Raw genomic sequence first — 20,678 nt, 5'->3', positions numbered from 1 at the left:
TGAGGAGATCATGCGCTGCGTCTGTGGCAGTCAAATTTAATCCACACCCTCAGATTAAACTGGGCAGGATCCTACACGGAAAAGCACACTCTAGGAGTGGCACAGAAAAGTTGCTGTCCAGGAGCCCCACCCTCCAGGAAGCAGTTACAGATGCATCACCTCTTTATCCCAGTTACCACCACCACCACCGGGCTTTGTTAATTAGCATAATGAATGCTGGAAATAGGTACATACCTATTGGTCAGATACATAGCATTCAAAACATGGCTTGGCTAAATGTATCACAGTGTCACTCCTATGCTGGCAGGTAGAGATTGTGACAGATTCCTGAGCCCAATAGCCCTAGAGCCGTGGCTTGATTCAAAACGGGTCTGTGATCAGTCACGGATATGGAAGATTCTTGTTCATCTGATTTTGACAAGAAGGTGAGTTAAGTTCAGCTGTGAGAATAGTATTAGTTCTGTCTTAAATAAACCTTTCCAACAAGGTGCCAAGGATAGCAAGCTGGGGCTTCATTGGGGCCACTGAACAGGTGACAGGTCGTGACAGTTTCTGGGCCTGTTTGCTAGTAACTGCTTGGATGTGTGGTAGAATTCGGAGACTTGCTTTCATTACAATCCACTAGTGAGTTGGGAGGGGAAAGACCTCCAGCCATCAAAGATGACCATTGTGAAGAATCAGCTGACACTCCTGGGCCTCCAGTGTGGGTTAGGTAGGTTCAGAATGGCTGCTGTAGGTCCTGGAGGCATTGATATAAGGATGGAGTCTCCCAGGGTCCTTCCCAGCAGATGGTGCCCAGCCTCAGGAGAACCGAGGCCTGGTCAGCTGCACCAATACAATGGCCCCTGCCCCTCTCCTAGACAGTGAGCTTCCTTAACAGGAGGCAGATATCAGGATCTCTACATCCCACTTCCCAGCGCAAAGCAGATCTGAGTAATGACTGTGGCGTAAAGGAAACCCGAACTGTGCTACTGGTGAGCTGAAAAACCTTGAGGAAGTTCCCTTGAGTCCCTATGCCTTATTCTCCCCCTCAGTAAATGGAGAAAATGCCATTTCTCTCCCGTTCTTAGACGATGAGTGGAAATGACGTATGCAATGTGAACTGCTGGTCTATGCCCAGGGCTCTGAGGGAGTTGTAGAAAGCCACAGCTGCCCTCGGCACAGTGGCAGGATGGACGGGCCAGGAGCTGCTGCCCTCCCTGCAATTGTCAGCCAAGTCCTCTGCAGCACTGCTGGGTGCACACCCTGTTCCTTGGCCCAGCTGGCAGGGTCATTCTGAAGTGTGTTTTACACTGATCCAGGGAATTAAGTACAGCTGGCCTCAGAGTCCACCCTTTATTGGCTGTCGTCTCTTCTCTGTGTTACTTCCCCTGAGACTCTGTTCATATTCCTTGTCCTTCCTATTTACATGACACTCCTGAATCTTTGTCTCATGGTTGATTCTGGGAGAAGCCAAACTATAAACTAAGACACAAACATAGCACTAAGCACATGGCAACACCCAACCTGTGACAGCAGTAACTAATAACTGATAGGGCCCTTTTTAAATGGCCCATCCTATTTCTAGGCATTCATCAGCCATCTAATCTAGATGCATCTGGTTGCAATGAGTACCACAGGTGTATTGTAACTTTCTCCACTGAGGTCCTGGCACCCCAAGGTAATGACAAACACTGACATAAAACAGACCCCTATAAACTGAACATCAGGCAAAGCCTCACAATCACTCAACATCAAGCCTTTTGGATTCAGGATGAACCCAGAAGTATTTCTGCCAAGGCTTTTTTTTTTTTTCTATCAAATTTTACGTCTGAGTGGCATTAGGGGACATTTAATCTGCCTGTTTTCCATTCATTTGCACTTCAAGATTTGTCAAAACTAGCCATATGCAGCCCCAGAGCTTTCTAAGATGTTTTTCTGAGAAATAAGAGGGTTGACCCAGCCAGGAGCAAATAGTTGAATACACTCAGAAATGCTCACTGGAAATTTGGGAGATCCAGATCCTGAGTGGATTTCTCTCTGGAGAACACATGTCAACTCAGGCACCAAGGTGAAGCAAAATCTCATATTCTCAGCCATCACTCATTGCTGACGGCAGAAACCTCACAGCAAAAGGTGCTGTGTCTCCAAATGAGATTAAAATAGCCTCCAGGTGTTTTGTGGGATTTGTTGTTTGGGGTACAATTGTTTGTTGGGGCTGGTATTAGAAGTCAGTCCTAACTTCTGTGTGGCAGGTGACCTGAATGAAGCTTTTACCAAACAGGAAAGGTTATGCTAAGGGGACATTCTGCATTCCTACAATCCTTGTCAGTCCACTAAGATGGGCAAACAGGAGGTCTGCTGTATTTAATAATCTCTGTATCTCTCACCCCATCTAGCCTGTGAGCTCCTTGAGAACAGAAGCCACTCTCGCCATCTTTGCCTCCAGACCTGTCCTGGTCACCTCACCCTCACACCTACCCAGCAGCTGCTCAGGATATGAGGGAGGGAGGAGGAAACACAAGGGCTGCCCCAGCCTGGGGGAGGGCTCCCCACCAACTCACCACCTCCAAAGCTGTTTGCACATCTCCCAGCTCCCCACTGCAACTCACAGTTGACCCTACAGCTTTCCTGAATCTTCTGTTCCCTTCTCCCAACAGCCCTGTAAAATCCTTGAAGTAGAAGATCCCATTAGCTGGCATTAATACCCAATATCTGGAGCATAGCTGGCCCCAAAGCGATGTCTGAGGGGTGACACTCTCAGTTACCAGAGACTCCTTAATTTTTCTGGCACAATAACAAGGATAACCCCAAAGCACTTTGCACTTCCAGTAAATTGCACACAGGATGGTGGAAGCAGAAGGTGGCAGAGAGAGGTGGGTAGAGAGCTTCCACAAGACAGCACTGGTCTCCTAAGCTGAAGGCTTGAGCCCCAGCCATGGCGCTAATGCAGATTGTTTCTTAAGGTGTGTCATGTCAGAGCTCCAAACTTCACTCTCATGAGTGAAATTGTGATATAACCAACTGCCTCACCAGAGTACCCAAAGGATCGATTGAGTTGTATGTGAAAGTACTTTGTATAATGCAGTGCAGATATTTACTACTTGAACTTGTGTTCTCTGGGGTTGTGATTTCCTACACCTGGCAATCAACTCATTTGTGCTTTAAGAACAAATGCTAATTCTCCATTACCCAGGTCATGTGTTGAACCACAGCCTGATAGTACCAGTGAATTGATCAACAAAAGCAGAAGTCTGTACCCAGAAGTCCCATGGGTGCCTCTGCTGGATGTGCTGTTAGGGAACCAGAGACCAGAGAACAAGGCATTCTTTGACAGCCTAGGGAGCATGCCAGCACTTCACTCGGTAATCGGTGAACAAATGCACCCACTGCACAGATGGAAGCCCTGAGGCTGAAGGTGGTCAAATGTCTTGAATGGTCACAGAGCTAGGGGAAAAGCCAGGCTCCATTCCAGACATTTTCACTCTCAGCCCTTGTGCCCCATCTCCCGTGTCCACTGTGAGCCTGCCCTGCTCAGCACCACTCTGCTGTTCCACACACATTCTTCTTTAATCCTCCCAACCACCTGGAGAGTCAGAGACCACCATTATCCTCACTGAATAATTGGGAATGCCAAAACCTAGAAGGGCCACGCAGCGAGGACACATTCACACTGGAATTCAGATTCCAGGGCCGGATTCCAGAGTCTGTCTTCACAACCATCTATCCCATTGTTAAACTGGGAGGAAGAGGCCAGTCCTCAATCAAGTTTAGTGGGGATGGAGTTTGTCTTAATTGTCCCTAGCGCCTCCCCATGTTCTTTCAAATCATTTCACACCCTCCCCTGCAACTGTTCCTATACCCAGAACCCTCCTCTTTTCCTCCATCAATATCTGTTGTTAGAAAAGGGTATCTATCAGTTCTTCACGCTGTAGTTAGAATTTAAATTATTACACTCTCTCCCTCTCACCTCCAGGTGTTAATCATACTAAAAGGCTGACCTCTTATTTTGAAGAGGAAATATCTGTGCCCTGTTGTCTTCAATTGGGGGTAGCCTCCTACTCAGCCTTTGTATAGGGCAACCTCCAATTTGGAGTATCAAGGCTGCCTGAAATCCCTATCATAGTGCATACTTCTTAAAGCCTTGCCCTCACTGCACAATACACACACACACATAAGGCACTGAAAAAAACAAACATTTCAAAGGTCTTCTGGTAATCACTTCTCTGGGAGGCCAGATAAGGGCACAGTCCTCATTTCTTGGGCACATACCAAGCACACGCTCTGGGTTGAGCAATTCACTTTGGATTTACTGCCATGAAAATATCATATGTCTTTCTTGAAATGCCTGTGTTCACCCGGTGCTCCTGGAGTAATGAATACCATATGTTTTCTACCCATCACATAAACGAGTGATTAGATTTTATTGACCCCAAAAGAAACTATTTATGCTTTATGGAATTCCACCAAATTCTGTGATATTTTCTTTCAGAATTTGGTGACCATGCACTCCATATACACATATATATATTTTTTTCTATGCCATCTTTGTAAAACATAGCTCAATGGTGGGAATCCAGAAACTAATGAAACACAATTCCGTTTTTAAGATATGGCAGAAAACAATGACAAATTAAGAAAATAATGATAACATCATCTAATATCAATACCACAGATCAGGAACTCTGCTAAGTTCTTGATCTGCAAGGGCTGATACAGAGGAGTGGTTAAGAATGGCCGTGTAAGAGCTGGGATGCCAGGTTTCAGATCCCAGCCCTCTTATTGACAAGCTCTAAAACCTAGGGAAGTCCCCTAAGTGCTATGTGCCTGAGTGTCTTCAGCCGGCAAACGGGGATGATGATGATAAGAGTGCCTCCCTTGAAGCACTGTGTTGAGGACTTGTGAGCATAGGTCAAGGCCTCAGAGCAGGGCTGCCTCAGAGGGTGTGCTACATAAGTCATTTCTATTATCCTTATTTTGTATTGTTATACCCTCTCCTTTCATCCTCCCAACCCCATGAGATGGGTACTGGTATTATTCTCATTATATAGACAGGCAATTAGGCCTGAAAACATTCATTGACCTACTCCAGGTCACACAAGTGGTGCCCAATGCTAGGATTTAACATCACAGACAAACTTTCCACAGACAGGTAAATGCGCAATGGTGGCAGGCCACTGACTGCACTGCCTAACAAAGGAACAGGCAGAGCATCCATGAAGCTCTGCAGTCGAGGAAGCACTAAGCCCTGTGGGTAGTCAGGGAGCCCTCTTGGAGGAGGTGACATGGGGTGACATGGAATGCTCTGCCACTGGAACCTTGAGAAATGCAAGATATAAAGGTGTGGGTCTCAGAAGCTTCCCTGGGAGGCAGAAGAGACCCTCTGCCAGCCTTTGGGAGACCACTTCCTGCAGCAACACAAGCACCCAAGGGTTCCCACAAAAAGAACCCCATTAACCCTCTCACATCAGGCGCTCAGACTATCTGGTCAGCACCTGCACATGCCTTCATTGCTCTCAACTCAGAAGGTGGAGAAGAAGCATGGCGGTGCTTTCCCAGTTCAGGTTCTGGCAGAAAAACAGACAACGAGGAGCAGGGCTTCCCCTCAACCTCACTCTGGAACTAGAAGAGGGAAGGCAGCAGCTGGCCCCATCTTCATCATAACTCAGACTCTCAGGGATGGAAGGAAACTTTCAAGCCAACAGCGCTACATAAGTATTGTCCGGACCATTTGTTAGAACACAGATTCCTGGGACCCACCCTGAGGGCTGGGGTGTGGCCTGAGACTCTGCATTTCTAACCAGCTCCCAGTGATGGTGGTGCTGGTGGTGCTGGTCCTGTCTTTCCTGATCACATCAGTAGTACATGGCTGGCCAGTCCCTAGCCCAGCACAGAGTGGGCATCCGCTTTTTCCTGATGGGGGTCTGCTGGGAGAGGCAGTGCAGGGCTGAGAGGGTAGAAAGGAGATGCCACTGGCTGGGGGGCCTCAGGCACTAACTGCCCATCTCTGGAAACTGAGAGGCTGGGGCAGATGATCACAGAGATGCAGCCTCACTGTAATGTTTATATGTTTGTAGAAAAGAGCTTCCAAAAGAAAGAAGAGGAAGGAGAAAGCCCAATAGTTATTTCTGTTAGTTGAGTCCATGCAATGGAGCCCACAGTCCCTTGCACCCATCATTGGAGTAGGCAGTACAATTGGTAAACCTGGAATTTCTTAACTCATAGAGGGAGAAAATACGCCTGGATGGGCATTAGTTTGGGGGACAGATTGCATTTCAGGCTCCAGTTTTCCATCCTTGTTTGTAGTCCTACTATTTGCACATGACTTTGCAGTTCCCCCCACTATAGGAGCAGAGTCTATTTCTCACCCTTTGTCTCTTGTTTGGCCATGGGATTTGCTTTATCCAATAGGATGAGGCAGAAACAGTAATGTGACAGATCTGAGCTCCACCAACAGAGACCTTGCTTATTTCTCCTTGCTCCCGCTTCTGCCATCGACAGAAGAGTACGTTCCTCCAGAGGAGGATGAGAAACTCATAGAGCAGGGCCCAGATGTGCCAGCCAAGACTAGATGAGATCCATCAATTGCCACCTAACCCCAAGATTCTTGACAGCAGCAGACTTGCCCTGCTGGGCCATGCTCCCTGCAGTCCACCTGCAATCTGAGGAGCTAAATGGATGCTTCCCATAGGGTTCTGCTGAGATGCCAGGGTTGTTTCCATCCAGTATAATTGGTAAAGTTTTCTTTTCAGACGTGTAAGTTCCTCAGGCCACAAGGAGAGCTCATAAGAAAGTAGCAGAGGGCCTTGCTGGTGGGAAGAATAATTTTGAAGGAATATGGACAAATGGCAAAGACTTACTCTTGATGAACTCCTGGCCTCCAAGATGCAATGTCACCTGGCGGCTCTCCTGGTCATATGTCACACCAGGACACGTAGCATTAGCCCGGGCTTCAGAGGGATCCATCCAGTCTTTGACATTGCAAAGCAGGACATTGGGTGAGCTCAGCAACCCACAGATGATGGCAACTGAGGAGCACAAGAGGGAGGAGAGGTCACTGTGATGGAGGCAGACCTTTAGAGACTCTTCTCTGTCCCCTGAGAGCATTTGCAGATAAAGATAGGTGACAGCATCTCAGGAGAAGACACAGACGCTAGAACTCAAGAGTCTGGTTTTAAATTGAGACAATCCTGCCTGAGAGTACTGCAGTTATCTTATTGGCAAATTTCCAAGGGGAGGGCCACCTCCTTCAAACCTGCTGATCCCTTCCCTCCCCATGAGAGCTCTTCTTCATGGCGCCCACAGCACTGACAGTACCTCCAACATCCTGAGGGCATCACTGCCAGAATCCTCAGTCACCATGGTCTACACCTGCTGAACAGGGTGATTTTCCTGAGCTGCTGCTGCTTCAGTTTCCTCCTCCTTTTCTCCTGCCCTTCTGCCTCACTTCCCATCATATTCTCTCTCTCTCTGTCTGTCTCTCTTGCTCTCTCACATACACACACACACACACACACGAGATCAACCTTAAAGGGTCTCATAAAGGAGTATTTAGATTCAAAGTAAGATTTTTTTTTTTTTGAGATGGAGTAAGAAACTATTAAAAACTAACACCTATGCACCAATGACACATACTTCCCTGTTAGGAATTGAGCTCCTCGTCTTTGGACATATCCAAGCAGAGACTATGTGTCCATATGCCTAGGATGTGTGGAGAGAAAACTAGGGGAGATGACATTGGACTCTTTTATCTTGAATATGTCTCCTGACTCTCAATTTTAAAAAGCTACCCAAAAATTATGACTTTGTTTAGCATCAGGAAGACCTATTCCCAAGCTAATGGAATTTGATAGTGATTTTATTTGGATACATTCAAGTAACTCACACGTTTTTTACATCTGCTATGTGCCAGCCACTGTGTAAGTCTTTAAGTATATTAATTCCCTTAATTCTTATAGACATTACTATCTCCATTTTACCAATGAGAAAACTGAGTCTCATGTAAGTTAATTAAGCTACTTGAGGATATTTAGATTTATAAATTTGTATCTATTCCATTTGGATAAATAAACCTTCTAGGTAGTAGAGTTGTTCAGACTCCCCTGGAAAAAGAAAGGGCAATATATTATCCCACAACTCCTACTCCATTCCTCATTCTAATTTCCTAATTTATGTCCAATCTGGATCTAGTTCTAAACCATTCTATCTCCAGAATTTCCCCAGAGTAGGTGACTCATCGATGTCTGGCTTAAAAATTTCACACTGTGTCCTTTTTGCTTCTGCTGGCCACTGTTAAACTGCAGTAAATTTCTGAATTTTTAAAGTGACCTTCCAGGTCATCTAATATGGTGGTTTCCGAACATGGATGCTTAGACTGATGACATCAGAAATGCAGGAAGGGTTTTGAAAATGCTCATTTCTAGGTATCAACCACAGAGTTTCTGACTTGCTAGGTCATGTGTATGGGGCGGGGTGCATTTGGGCATAAGCATTTGTAAAGAGCACCATGGAGAATCACTGACCTAGTTAGACCACCTCGTTTTACAGATGGGGAAACTGAGGCACAGAAAGGAAGAATGGTTTTTCTAGGAGCTGAGAAATTGTGGAACGGCCAGCAGGCAGCAAGAGCCTCAGCAAGGGGCAGGCTTCAGGGCCAGCCGTGGAACGTGAGGGCAGCACCAGCAAGGGGCACACTCAGAGCCCGGGAGAGTTCGAGGAAGGCTGATCACTGTGGTCTGGCTTGCTTGAAAGCCAGGGAACAGAATGATGGAATTAACAAGAGGCAGGGTGCATTTTTCCTTTTGCTCTCAGACCTCAGTAGAGAAACCCATACAGCTTTCCTCTTTAACTAGTACCAAATGTCCTCGAGAAGGCTGTGCCTGGGAGGTGGGGGCCAGGGAGAGGCTGGAAGTCACTTTGCTGGTCATATATTGCCAGCTTAGCTTCAGTTGCACTCCTGTGACCCTGAAGCCACTCAAGGCCCTCAGAGCCCCACTTCCAAGCAGTCTCCACTAAAATGTAGTTCAGACGCCCCATGAATTTTCACTAATAACTCTCAGTGGAAACAAAGCCATGGAGGGGTAGAGATCGCAGGAAGCTGGAGACTTGTTGGGAGGGGAGAAAGGAAAGCAGGGGAAGTGGGGGGAATCCACCGGAGCTAAATGACTTTCCAGGCTGTGGTAAAGGATGTAGCAGAATTCTGTTCCTGGTCGTCAGCAGATCCAGCCAAAGCTTCGTAAGTTAAAACTCCAGCTTTGCCCACTGGACAAGACTGGGGAAAACATCTGCCCGATACTTTATGTGTATTTCAAAGACGGCTTGACTTTCAGCATTGCGAGGTTCAGTTCAACATAATTCACAGATCACAGGTTAAACTTGGAGGGAAAAGCAAGCAAGCTGCCAGCCAGAAATATCATGGAAAAAAAGGATTTTGTGGGCTTACCGCTGCATGGAACAGAAACATTCTTCCATATATGATCCTAAGGAAAATGAAATCAACCTTTGGGTCTGGTGAGTCATCGTGCATCTGGGGAAATTGTGGTATCCTCAGAAAATACATTTAGTTCAAAGAGGAATCCTTGATTTGAGTTATGGTGTTTCTAAATATAGATATACATCAAGACAAATACAAGTGTGTGTGTGCGTGTGTGTGTGTGTATGCGTGTTTGTGTGTGTGTGTGTAACATATTTTTCTTATCTAAACACTAACAGGAATCCACATCACATAATCATAGAGCATTAAATGTAGAAGGAATTTTATGAATCAGCTAATTCTAATCTGTGTTCCTGCCCCACCACTCCAACAAAACGTTCTCATTTTAGCCACCCTGACCACTGTGAGCTAAACTCAGCATTTTTCAGGAATCACCTTATTTGAACTCTCAGCAGCACTCAAGACTGTTGACAACTTCCTCACCATGCCACCCTCTCCCACCCTAGCTTTCGCGAGGATCCACTATTCCCGTCTCCTCCTCCCTGTCTGGCTGCTCCTTCTCTATCTCTTTGCAGATTCTCTACCTGTTATGTAGTTTGCTCATCAAGATCAGCTCCATCCCCTCTATATTTCCTCATTCTGCACCCTCCTCCTAGAAAAACGCATTCATACCCAGACCTTTGATACCGACTTGAAGCTGTAATTTACACATTTATATCTTCCATCCACACTTCCCTTCTGAGCTCTGGATCTTTGCATCTAAAAACTCAGCTGACATTTTGTGAATGTCTCAAAAGTCACTTCAAACTTAGTATACCCCACATGAACCCATGGCCTTCCTAAATCTCCCTCTTCCATCGCCAAATTGGACATCCAATCTCTTTCATTTGCCACACAACAGGTGAACAAGTTAGATACCCAAGAACAATCATTGACATCTCTTCCTCAATCCTCAAATTCAAAGTCCTATTGAATTTGCCTCCTGGGGATGCTTTGAATCTGTCTTCCATTCCCCGTCTCCACTTCAACAGCCCTAGCCCAGGATATCATACCTTCTTCCCTGGACTACTGCGGCAGTTTCTAACTCATCTCTGCATCTACTCTGACCCCCAGCCACAACCTTCTCCACACTCAAGCCATGACATGGCAAGCACTCATGTCCAAGTTCAAATCTGATCATGACACTTCCTTGCTTAAAACATTCAGTGGCTTCCAGTTGTTATTAGAATAAAAACAACTATTCATGCCACCTAAAATGTTCTCCTCACTGTGGCCTGGCCTCTCCCTCCTGCCTCCTAAACCTCTGGCCTTGTACTCTCTGCTCCAGGGACCACGACTTCCTCTAGCCTTCTCTTCTTTATCCTGCATCCTCTTCCCACAGGGCCTTTGCATAAGCTATTCTTTCCATTTAACATCACCTTCCCTCTTATCTTTACCTCATTTAAACCTACACATGATTCAAGATTTGGGGAAGTCTTAATTTATCTCTCCGAATAGGGCAAAACATTTATTATATGTTTTCAATGCAATATTCACTTGTCTTCAGAGTCTAGCAATTAACAATTATCCTTTTCTCCCTCTGGATCTGAGAGGAGGAGGTGGAGACGGCGGGAGTGGGAGGGGGAGTAGAGCACAAGCGTCTATGCCATAAGTCAGGAAAGCCAAGTTCCACTTTGCTGACCACTAGAATGTGGGCATCAGGCAGATCACTTCCCCACTTTGGGGTCTGCCCTATTCAATAGCATTCCTCTGCACCTACAGTGAGCATGGCTGTCCTAAAGGCTGAGGATAAATAACTCTTTCATAGCCTGGGGAGTTTGAATCCACCAGGGAGATTGGATATGTGAACCTGGATACAAAGAGAAGGGACAAAATAGTACTCCAGGAGGAGGAAATCACAAGGAGAGCTTAAAGTTGAATAGGATGACTTGGAGGAAGGGGCATCTAGTCAAGTATGTGGGGGTTGGTGGTGAGAGGCCAATTAAGAGACTGGTACAGGTGCCAAGAAAATAATAATACAGGCCTAAATGCAGACTGTGGTGACAGGGATGGAATACACTTCGGTCTCAAACATGATAGTAAGAGAGCAACAGGAAATTGGAGTGACAGCTTCACAGAAGGGAAGGGGGCTGTCGGGCATTCAGTATGATCCCAGGTCTGTGGCTCAGGTGCCCTTCACTGAGATTGACTGGTTTAGGGTAAAATCTACCCATTCATTTGACTTTGAGATTCCTAACGGATGTCTAAGAGGGTATATCCGGACAGCAGATGAGTGTATGGATGTGCATACACTCATCTCTGCAGAGAGGTCACACCCAGAACAAAGACCCACAAGAGGTAGAGGTGGGACCTATCAAAGGTCCCAAAGGTCATCTAAGGATTCAACCCAGAAAGCTGAAAGAGATGAGAAGGGGTAGTTTAAGTAGCAAGAGAAGGGCATCTTGGAGGTCAGGAGAGGATGGTCAGAAGAGGAGATGTTGAAAGAAGACCTCTTTCGAAAGAGGAAGGTCGAAAGAACTGGACAGCAGGAAATAGTGACAGCTGCCAGAGACAACAGGCCTATGGAGGAGCAGAAGATGCCCCTGGTGACTGGATATCTGGTAGAAGCAGTTTGGGGGTGAGACAGGGTCTCAGCTTATAGGGTTTGGCTGTGGTAGAGAAGGAGAGCAACCGGAGAGGCACTCAAGGGAAGGTCGGAGGTCAAGTGGGGCCATGCATGTTTTGGATTTTAAGAAGGGAGAGGGGCTAAGAATACTGTACCTGCCTCCTGATGGGGAGCCCTGGAAAACACTGGGTTAGTGACAGGGGGAGAGCAGGGAGGAGGGCAGGGGCATTGTACTAGGCTGTTCTTGCATTGCTATAGATAAATACCTGCCGGGTAATTTATAAAGTAAAGAGATTTAATTGGCTCATGATTCTGCAGATAGTACAAGAAACATGGTGCTGGCATCTACTGCTGGTGAGGCCTCAGGAAACTTACATTCATGACAGAAGGTGAAGGGGGGGCAGGCATGTTATAGGAGATTAGGAGTTAGACAAAGGGGGAGGTGGCATACACTTTCAAGGATCTTGCAAGAACTCACTCACTGTCAAGAGGACAGCACCAAGCCATCCATGAGAAATCCAACCCTGTTACCTAACACCTCCCACTAGGCCTCACCTCCAACACTGGGGGTCACATTTCAACATGAGATGAAGGACAAACATCCATATTGTATTAGGCATGGCCCTGCAAAGGTGAGACAAGGGGCTCGTGTACCCAGGAGGCAGGGTTAGTCCTTCTCAGAAAGAGACACCCTCTACCCTGAGCCTGGTGGGGATATTGTGTAGATGCTGGAGGCAGCAGCAGTCCTGGAGGTGAAACCAAAAAACACCTGCCTCCTGATCAACTCCATGTCTCAGTTAATAGTCTTCAGAAAACCTGGGGTCTCTCTGTCTGTAGCTCAGCTCACAAGGATACCCACTCTGAACCAAATCCTCCCACTCTGTCATCTAAATACTGCTCATCCCACAAAACCTGGCCCAAGTTCCTCTGCTTCCTGGAAGCCTCCCCTGACCTTCCTCTTGTTATCCCCTTCCTTCACACTTCAAGGCTTCTATGTCTCTACCTCATCAGGTATTTGCGTCGCACACTGCCTAGTTCTGAAGCCTGATGCTGAGCAGTGCTCCACACATGTTTGCTGAATGCAAGCAGGGATGAATAAATGAGTAAAGGCCATTTATTCCCCTTTCACGGTATACACTGCCTCTCCCCCCAGACCCTAAGTCCTTTTTATCTGTTCCTAATGCCTAGCACATTCAATTGCACAAATATGGTGATCAGTTAGAGTCTCCTGTTGACTTAAGTGAGAACCATAACAAGATATATCAGACTATTCCAATTTTTTCTAATCTTTAGAATTTTTCATAAATTTAATGTGACTAGTCACATAGTGGCCTACAGTTTGATGCTGCTAAGAGAAACAGGATTGGTTTTCATATAAAACAGTCACAGTTTGATGCTGCTAAGGAGAAATAGGATTGGTTTTCATATAAAACAGTTAAGACCCTTTTAGTCAATCAGTGGCACACCAGGAGCCAAATCTACATGCAACATTTTGCACTCATTATCTTAATAACAAGTAGTCCAATATAAAGTATTATTATCTGTATTTTATAAACAAAGGAAGTACAACTTCGTTTAAGTAACTTGTCCAAGATCACACAGCCAGAAAGTGACAGCAGTGACTAGAACCCAGGTCCATAACACCAAAGTCCCTTCTCAACCACTAGGCCACACTGCTGAGTACATGAATTTATTTCCATAAACAGAAGCGCATCTCCATTGCTGAAATACTATTGAAAATGATAGGCATATTGATCACAGGACCTGGTGAGTGGGCAATCAATAGATCATTGCTGAATGACTGATGGTGGGAAGTAAGAATGAGCTAACATTTTTTGACCGAATATGTCCAGTCCCAGCTTCACAAGTGACAGTAAGGTGCTGTAGAAGACACAACTTGGGTCAAACCCTGGCTCTATCACTTTTCAAGGTGTCTGACCATGAGCAAATGATTTAAATGATCTGAGCCTTAGTTTCTCAGTGTGTCAAATGGAGCTTGCAATATGTCTCTTAAAGATAACAGAAAAGAATAAACCAGTATTACAAGGTGAAGGGGCCAGCACAGTGTATAACACGTGGAATGTGAATGTGAGTACCATGTGTGTATTGTGTACTTGACTATTGCCTTCTATTTGGGTGTAGGCACTCACACTGTACACCCCATGCAGCGCCACGTTGTGTGTCCTGGCTTCTGCATTCCTGTGTGTTCCCCATCCCTTGTTAGGTCCTGGCCCTCACCACCAACATTACCTCCTTGGACCTGTGTGAGGACGAAGCCATCGCAACACAGATCACGGTCACATGCAAGAAGACAGAAGAGGTGAGCATCGGTCAGATTGGCTCCTGAGGCTGAGAACACAATGGGGTTGTACAATCCGGAAAGCATGTTTTGGAAACCAGTGGGTTCAAAGCTTTTCTGAAGTGTTGTGGTGGATCCTTGGCCTGGGGGAAAGGCAGAACAAAATTTTAAAAGACCTCAAAACATGGCAGGGTTGGACAGAGCTTACTGATCTCATAGGACAGTTTGTTGACTTAGCTGCAACTGTGCTCGAGGTGGCGTGTGGGCCAAGACGAATTGCTCTCCGTGCCACAAAGCTTCTGGATATGCCTGTGCATGAAGAGGGTAGAGCCAGCCAAGGCCATGGCCCCAGACCCAGGAGACTGGGACAAATGCCCATCACATCTTCAAGGGTCCAAAGGGTATGTGTAGAAAAATGGCCATATATTTTTATGTTTATTATTACCAGCAAATATGTATTGAGCCGTAAGTATATACACAGACCCTGTGCCACATGCTCTACCTACATGGTTTCATTTGATTTTCACTGCCCTGCTATCACATGTGCTTCTATCACACAAATTAGTTTAAACATGTGGTAGGGAAGCTTGGCCACTGTAATGCTGAAGTCACATTGCTTGCACTATCTACAGTTTTCTCAACATGTCATTGCCTTGTGCCATCAAACATCATCAAATGAATGCTGTGTAAACAAATGCAGCTGAAAGCAGCAAACTGCAAGAACTCAGGACTGTACACAATACCCATGATCCCACATTCTTCCTCTTGCCTGAGACTGACCCCATCCAGGGGCTGTCTTCAAAGTTATGACTGCAGAGTTTTCCCTTCCCTTTGTGCAAGCAGCCCTTGTCTCCATAACTTAGCAGCCTCAACCCTTCCTTACACCCTCCCCCATCAAGCTACCTTGCCCTTTTACATTTTCAGAAGCATTTCTTTATTATGAATTCAACACATCTTTTTCAAAACTGTTCTAGCATTTTCAAGTAGAATTGTTAATTTTTTTTTCCATTGGTCTACCTAAAAGTGGCATGGTTTGAGTTTCCCGTCCCTAACTCTAGTTTTCAAATCAGCCCTGTTAATTTTAGAGCATCATTTTTGCAAACATGAGATTTTCCAGGGATAGATATATAGAGCACTATAGCCTAAATGTCTGCCCCATTCTTATGCCCATTTTCCATTTGGGGAAAAGTCTTGACATGGGAACTGTCTGGCTCAGGTTTATACGCCGGTGGGTGGTGGACAGGGCACCAGGACCTGTGCCCTTCACCACCCTGACCTCCTGTCAGCCTGGCAGATCACCACATCTTATCTGACTCATACACCTGGAGGTCGTAGAGAGGTTTTCAGTGTGAGACCCAAGAGCGCGAGCTTCAGATCAAACAGATCTGAGGGCACCCTGCCAAGGAAGGTCCTAATTCCTTGGATCCTCAGCCTCCCAAGCCTCCCGTCTGTACAATGAGGATGATAATAAGTAATCCTCACGAACATTGAACAGATGAGAAAACATAGACTGGGGCCGGGCACAGTGGCTCATGCCTGTAATCCCACCACTTTGGGAGGCTGAGGCGGGCAGATCACTTGAGGTCAGGAGTTCAAGACTAGCTGGGCCAAATGGTGAAATCCCGTCTCTACTAACAATACAAATATTAGCCAGGTGTGATGATGCATGCCTGTAGTCCCAGTTACTCGAGAGGCTGAGGCAGGAGAATCCCTCGAACCCGGGAGGCAGAGGTTGCAGTGAGCCGAGATCCCGCCACTGCACTCCAGTGTGGGCAACAGAGTGAAACTCCGTCTCGAAAAAAAAAAAAAAAAAGTAGACTGTATATAAAAGGGCTGAACAACAACGAGCCTGCCGCTTAACTTATGCTCAGCAGGTGTTTTACATATCTCCAAAACGTCAGCATGTTCTCCCTCCAAGCATTGGCTCACTCAGTCCCTTCTGCCTCAAACGCAAATCCACTCTTCACCAAAACCCAGCTTTATTTGAAGGGTCCATCTCTGCATTTGTACAGTTAGAATTCATCTCTCTCTCCCTTGATCTCTCATACATTCCATTTGTGACTGTACTAAAGCCTCTACTCTCTCTCTCCCTGTATTTAAGCTACTTGAGAGAGTCGGCCTCCCCTACAGCATGTGATTCTCCAATGTTTGATGCCATAATCATAGCCTTATGAGACTATTTAAATATCAATGTCAGTTAAGCAAAGTTAATATTGCAATAGCCACCTTCCAAACGCTCGATAGCCATGAGTAACTAATGGACGGCACAGATCTGTAGACCATTTCCATCACTGCCAAAGGTTTCATTGGACGGTGTTGCTGTGGAGTCCAGGGCCACATCTCAGTTCCCCTTGATATCTTCCACATAGGGCAGGTGGCAGAGAGGACCACCTACCCCGAGACCTTTGCATGGTGGGCTGCTTTTCTTTTCTTTCTTTCTTTCTTTTTTTTTTTTTTTTTTTTTTGAGACAGAGTCTCGCTCTGTTGCCCAGGCTGGAGTGCAGTGGCGCAATATTGGCTCACTGCAAGCTCCACTTCCCTGGTTCACGCCATTCTCCTGCCTCAGCTTCCCCAGTAGCTAGGACTACAGGTGCCCACCATCATGCCCGGCTAATTTTTTGTATGTGTAGTAGAGACGGGGTTTCACCATGTTAGCCAGAATGGTCTCGATCTCCTGACCTCATGATCTGCCTGCCTCGGCCTCCCAAAGTGCTGGGATTACAGGTGTGAGCCACCATGCCTGGCTGGTGGGCTGCTTTTCATCCTTCAGATCTCAGTTCCAATGTCCCCTCCTCTGTGATTCCTTCCCTGACCACCCTGAAGCAGCTCATACCCATCTTTACCTCCTCGTCCTGTTTCATTTTCATCCAAGCACTTACTGCCCTCTGAGACGATCTTATTGCTGGATCAATTCCTCTGTCAATCAGTGATTCTGTTTTGCTCACAGATGCATCCATAGTGCCTACAAAAGTGCTTATTGCACCGCCGTGGTAGAGGCCTGGACAATGAAGCAGGCCAGGAAGGCCTTTCGGACTCAGGGGAGGTTCCACTTTGATGTCACATGTAGTAAGATGGTTCCTTTTCCTAGACCTCATCTGTGAGATGAGGGGTTGGGCTAGACAACCTCTAAAGAACCTTTGGGCACTGACATCCTTTGATTCTGAAAGACCCACGGCTCATCCCCCAAGTTGAAAGCCACAGTCATTAAGTGGGAGTAGGCAGCAGAGGGTATTGGGTGTCAGATCAAGCTCTGCGACTCAGGCCCTTTCTTTAGTCCCACCTTCCGGGTTACTGAAGGTCAGGGATGGGAACGGACATGATTAACTACCCACTGGGAGCTGATGACATGTGTGGGCGACTTTCAGAAACTGTGGCCTGTCCTCCTCGGTTGTGACATAGTCCCATTTTACAGAGGAGAAACTGAGTTTCGAGTGAAGTAAAGAAGTTGTTCCTGATCAGAGACAGAGACAGGAAGAGGAAGGCAGGAGTTGGAAACCAGACCTAACTTACTCCTCCTCCCCCTCCTCCTCCATTCCACCAGAGCTAGAACGGCCGCCTGGTGCAACTTCTGCTTTAAATCAAAAAGCAACACAAACCAAAAAAAGCAAAACACAGTTCTGCCCTTGATTTAGTTTGGCAACAAGGAATTTTCCTAATTTCATTTGTAGTTTTCCCCCAAAGTATAAACTTTCAGGAGACAAAAAGGAAAAATAAAAATAACAAACACCAGGACTTTCTGTGTGATATTAAAAAACAAAAAACAAAACAAAACAAAAACAAAAACAAAAAAAAAACCAAACACTTAAACAGAAATACAATACAATTGTATTTTTTCAGATGTCATAAAAGGGCAAGCAAGCTATTACTTTAAAGGACATTTTGGGTAGGGGTTACTATTCTACTTTGATTTGGATTTTTAGAAAATAATCCTTATGTTTTGTTATTTAAAAAGAAAAACAGGATATTAAAAATAATTGGAACGAAGACTGTGGCAGAAATCCGAGTGACCCTGGTCACTACATTAGAGAAATCCTAGTGACCCTGGTCATAGATTAGAGAGAGCCGAGCTCTGCCAGACTCCAATCTCCCAGGCAAACTCTTTGTGAAGTGGGGACGAAGGCATTAGGTGAAAGAGGACCAGAGGGAAAAATACACAAACACTTGTCCCTGCTGTGGGCTCGCAATTGCTACCGAGGTCAGAGCAGCTTTGGGCCTGAGCTGTGGCATTGTCTCCACTTGCTGCTTTTTCTGGCACAAGTCTGAAGCCGCTGGAATCCCCAAGCCACTTGCCCTGAGTTACGAACCTCAGAGAGTGACACCTGTACTCCCCTTCACCTAACCCCCAAGTCCCAGGTCGAGCCCCGTTTGGCTGTCATCTGGTGCACAGCCACGGCCTCGGGCCCTCAGGAAACTTTTAGCAGGAACAAAGATGATTACAGAAATGTTCTACACTCGCTGAGCTTTCCTAATGAGCCCGGCCCTGTCCTAACAGCTTCACACTTGTCACCTCATTCCAATCCGCCGCTGACCTTGGTCCACCATGACTCCTGTTTTACTAAGGAGGAAACCGAAGCCGAGAATGTCAAGGAACAGGCCCAAGACCACGCAGCTCATAGGTGTCAGACCAGGGGTTCCGCACAGGCAGGAGGGCCCCACCGTCCTCCCTCGCTCTGCAGCCCTTAACAGCTATGACGGAGCCACAGGGCACAGGGCAGAGCCTGGTTGTGGCCCAGAGGACAAAGCCCAGAGCATGCCTTGCTGGCATGTTTCCTCTCCACTCACTGGAGAGGAGGCAGGAGGTGGGAAGGGTGGGGCAGAACAGCGAGCGCAGACCCCGGGATTCCAGGGAAAGAGCTCCTGCCTCTCCCATGTGCTAGCAGCGGCCTAGAGCACTTCCTCGTGTGTACATGGGGAATGGGATCCCCTTTGTGCCTTTCTCCAAGAGTTTCCATGAGTGTGAAATGAAAAGATGAATGAGAAAGGAAGCTGTAAACTATACGGTACTACACAGCTTGCTACTCAAAGCGTGGTCCCCGGACCAGCAGCACCGGCACTCTCTAAGAGGTGATTAGCAAAGCTAGATTTCGGCCTGATGCCAATGATTTACTGACTCAGGGTCTGCACCTGACAGAGCCTGGGTTCGCTGGGAGGAAAACATCCTGGGAGGGTAGAGATTAAAGTGAGGAGAAGGAGAAGCTCTATGAATCAGGAAGCCTGGGAGGAGTGGCTGCTGGGAGCCCAGCACCCAGGCCCCAGCGAGCGGCTTACCCAGCCTCATGGGTCACGTGGGCCTTCCGGATGGCACAGGCTGAACTCAGCGGGTTCTGCCATGATCCTTCACTTCATAGCTATGTGTCCACTCTGCAACTTAGCTCTGCCTGCAGAATGAGGCTCTCAATCCCTGCTAGATTGCAATGGGATCAAATCTGATGGCACAAAGGAGAATAATGTGGAAATCCCTTTGCAGTCACAGGGGAGATCAGTGCCTGCATGAGGAGCGTGCTGTGCTGAATCTGCCAAAGAACGAGCTCAGAGAAGCCAGGCTCCGAGTTGGAGTGGGGAGGGGGACAGTCTGGCTCTTCCCAACATGCACCTGCCGGAAACCAGCTCCAAACATGATCGTGTGAAGCTACTGTGGCCCTGAGCCAACGAGCCCAACCAACCTACCCTTTTTCAAATACACAGCTGGAGAATCTTGACCACGGCTCCTCACTTTGACCTGGCAGCGAAGACTTCCAAAGCTGGTGGCCTTTGAGTTCCCCAGTGCATCTTGTTTCTGGAGATGGAAAGATGCTGCATTATTATCCTGAGATGTTTAATAATTCAATCCAACAAACATTCATCCAACCCTAACCATAGCTCGGCACCGGGGCTACAAAGGTAAGTTAGTTTCTCCTGGTCTATTGGAGGAGACGGACATATAAGCAGTAACTTGCAGCCCAGAGTGTTAGCTGCAAAGATACACATAATTAGAGAAGAGGTAATTAGAGAGGAAGGAGCAATTGATTCTATGGAGAAAGAGAAGCTAGAAAAGTTTCCCATAAAAAGTAAATCTGACTAAGGTTCTGAGATATGAATAAGAGTTTGCCAGGCCAGGCATGCTGGCTCACGCCTGTAATACCAACACTTTGGGAGGCCAAGGTGGGTGGATCATTTGAGGTCAGGAGTTCGAGACCAGCCTGACCAACATGTTGAAACCCCATCTCTACTAAATTAAAAAAAAAAAAATTACCCAGGAGTGGTGGCATCTGCCTGTAATCCTAGCTACTCAGGAGGCTGAGGCGGGAGAATTGCCTGAACCCAGGAGGCAGAGGTTGCAGTGAGCCGAGATTGTACCATTGCATTCTAGTCTGGGCAACAGA

The 20,678-nt window shown here is 46.7% G+C and overlaps 1 protein-coding gene across 1 annotated transcript in view; it reads right to left on the bottom strand.

Moving 5' to 3' along the window:
* TG (thyroglobulin) overlaps positions 1–20,678 on the bottom strand; it is a 275,111-nt gene that overhangs the window by 183,433 nt on the left and 71,000 nt on the right. Inside the window, exons 25-27 of the mRNA XM_045398722.3 lie at positions 19,984–20,092; positions 14,268–14,459; positions 6,840–7,007 (exon numbers count right to left, since the gene is read on the bottom strand). Of these exons, the coding sequence (XP_045254657.2) occupies positions 6,840–7,007; positions 14,268–14,459; positions 19,984–20,092 (469 nt within the window). The remainder of the gene's footprint in view (positions 1–6,839; positions 7,008–14,267; positions 14,460–19,983; positions 20,093–20,678) is intronic.

This window comes from Macaca fascicularis, chromosome 8, assembly GCF_037993035.2.
Source record: "Macaca fascicularis isolate 582-1 chromosome 8, T2T-MFA8v1.1".
Taxonomy (NCBI): domain Eukaryota; kingdom Metazoa; phylum Chordata; class Mammalia; order Primates; family Cercopithecidae; genus Macaca; species Macaca fascicularis.
Note: the sequence above shows the minus strand (reverse complement) of the source record. Positions and strands in the feature narration are given on the sequence as shown.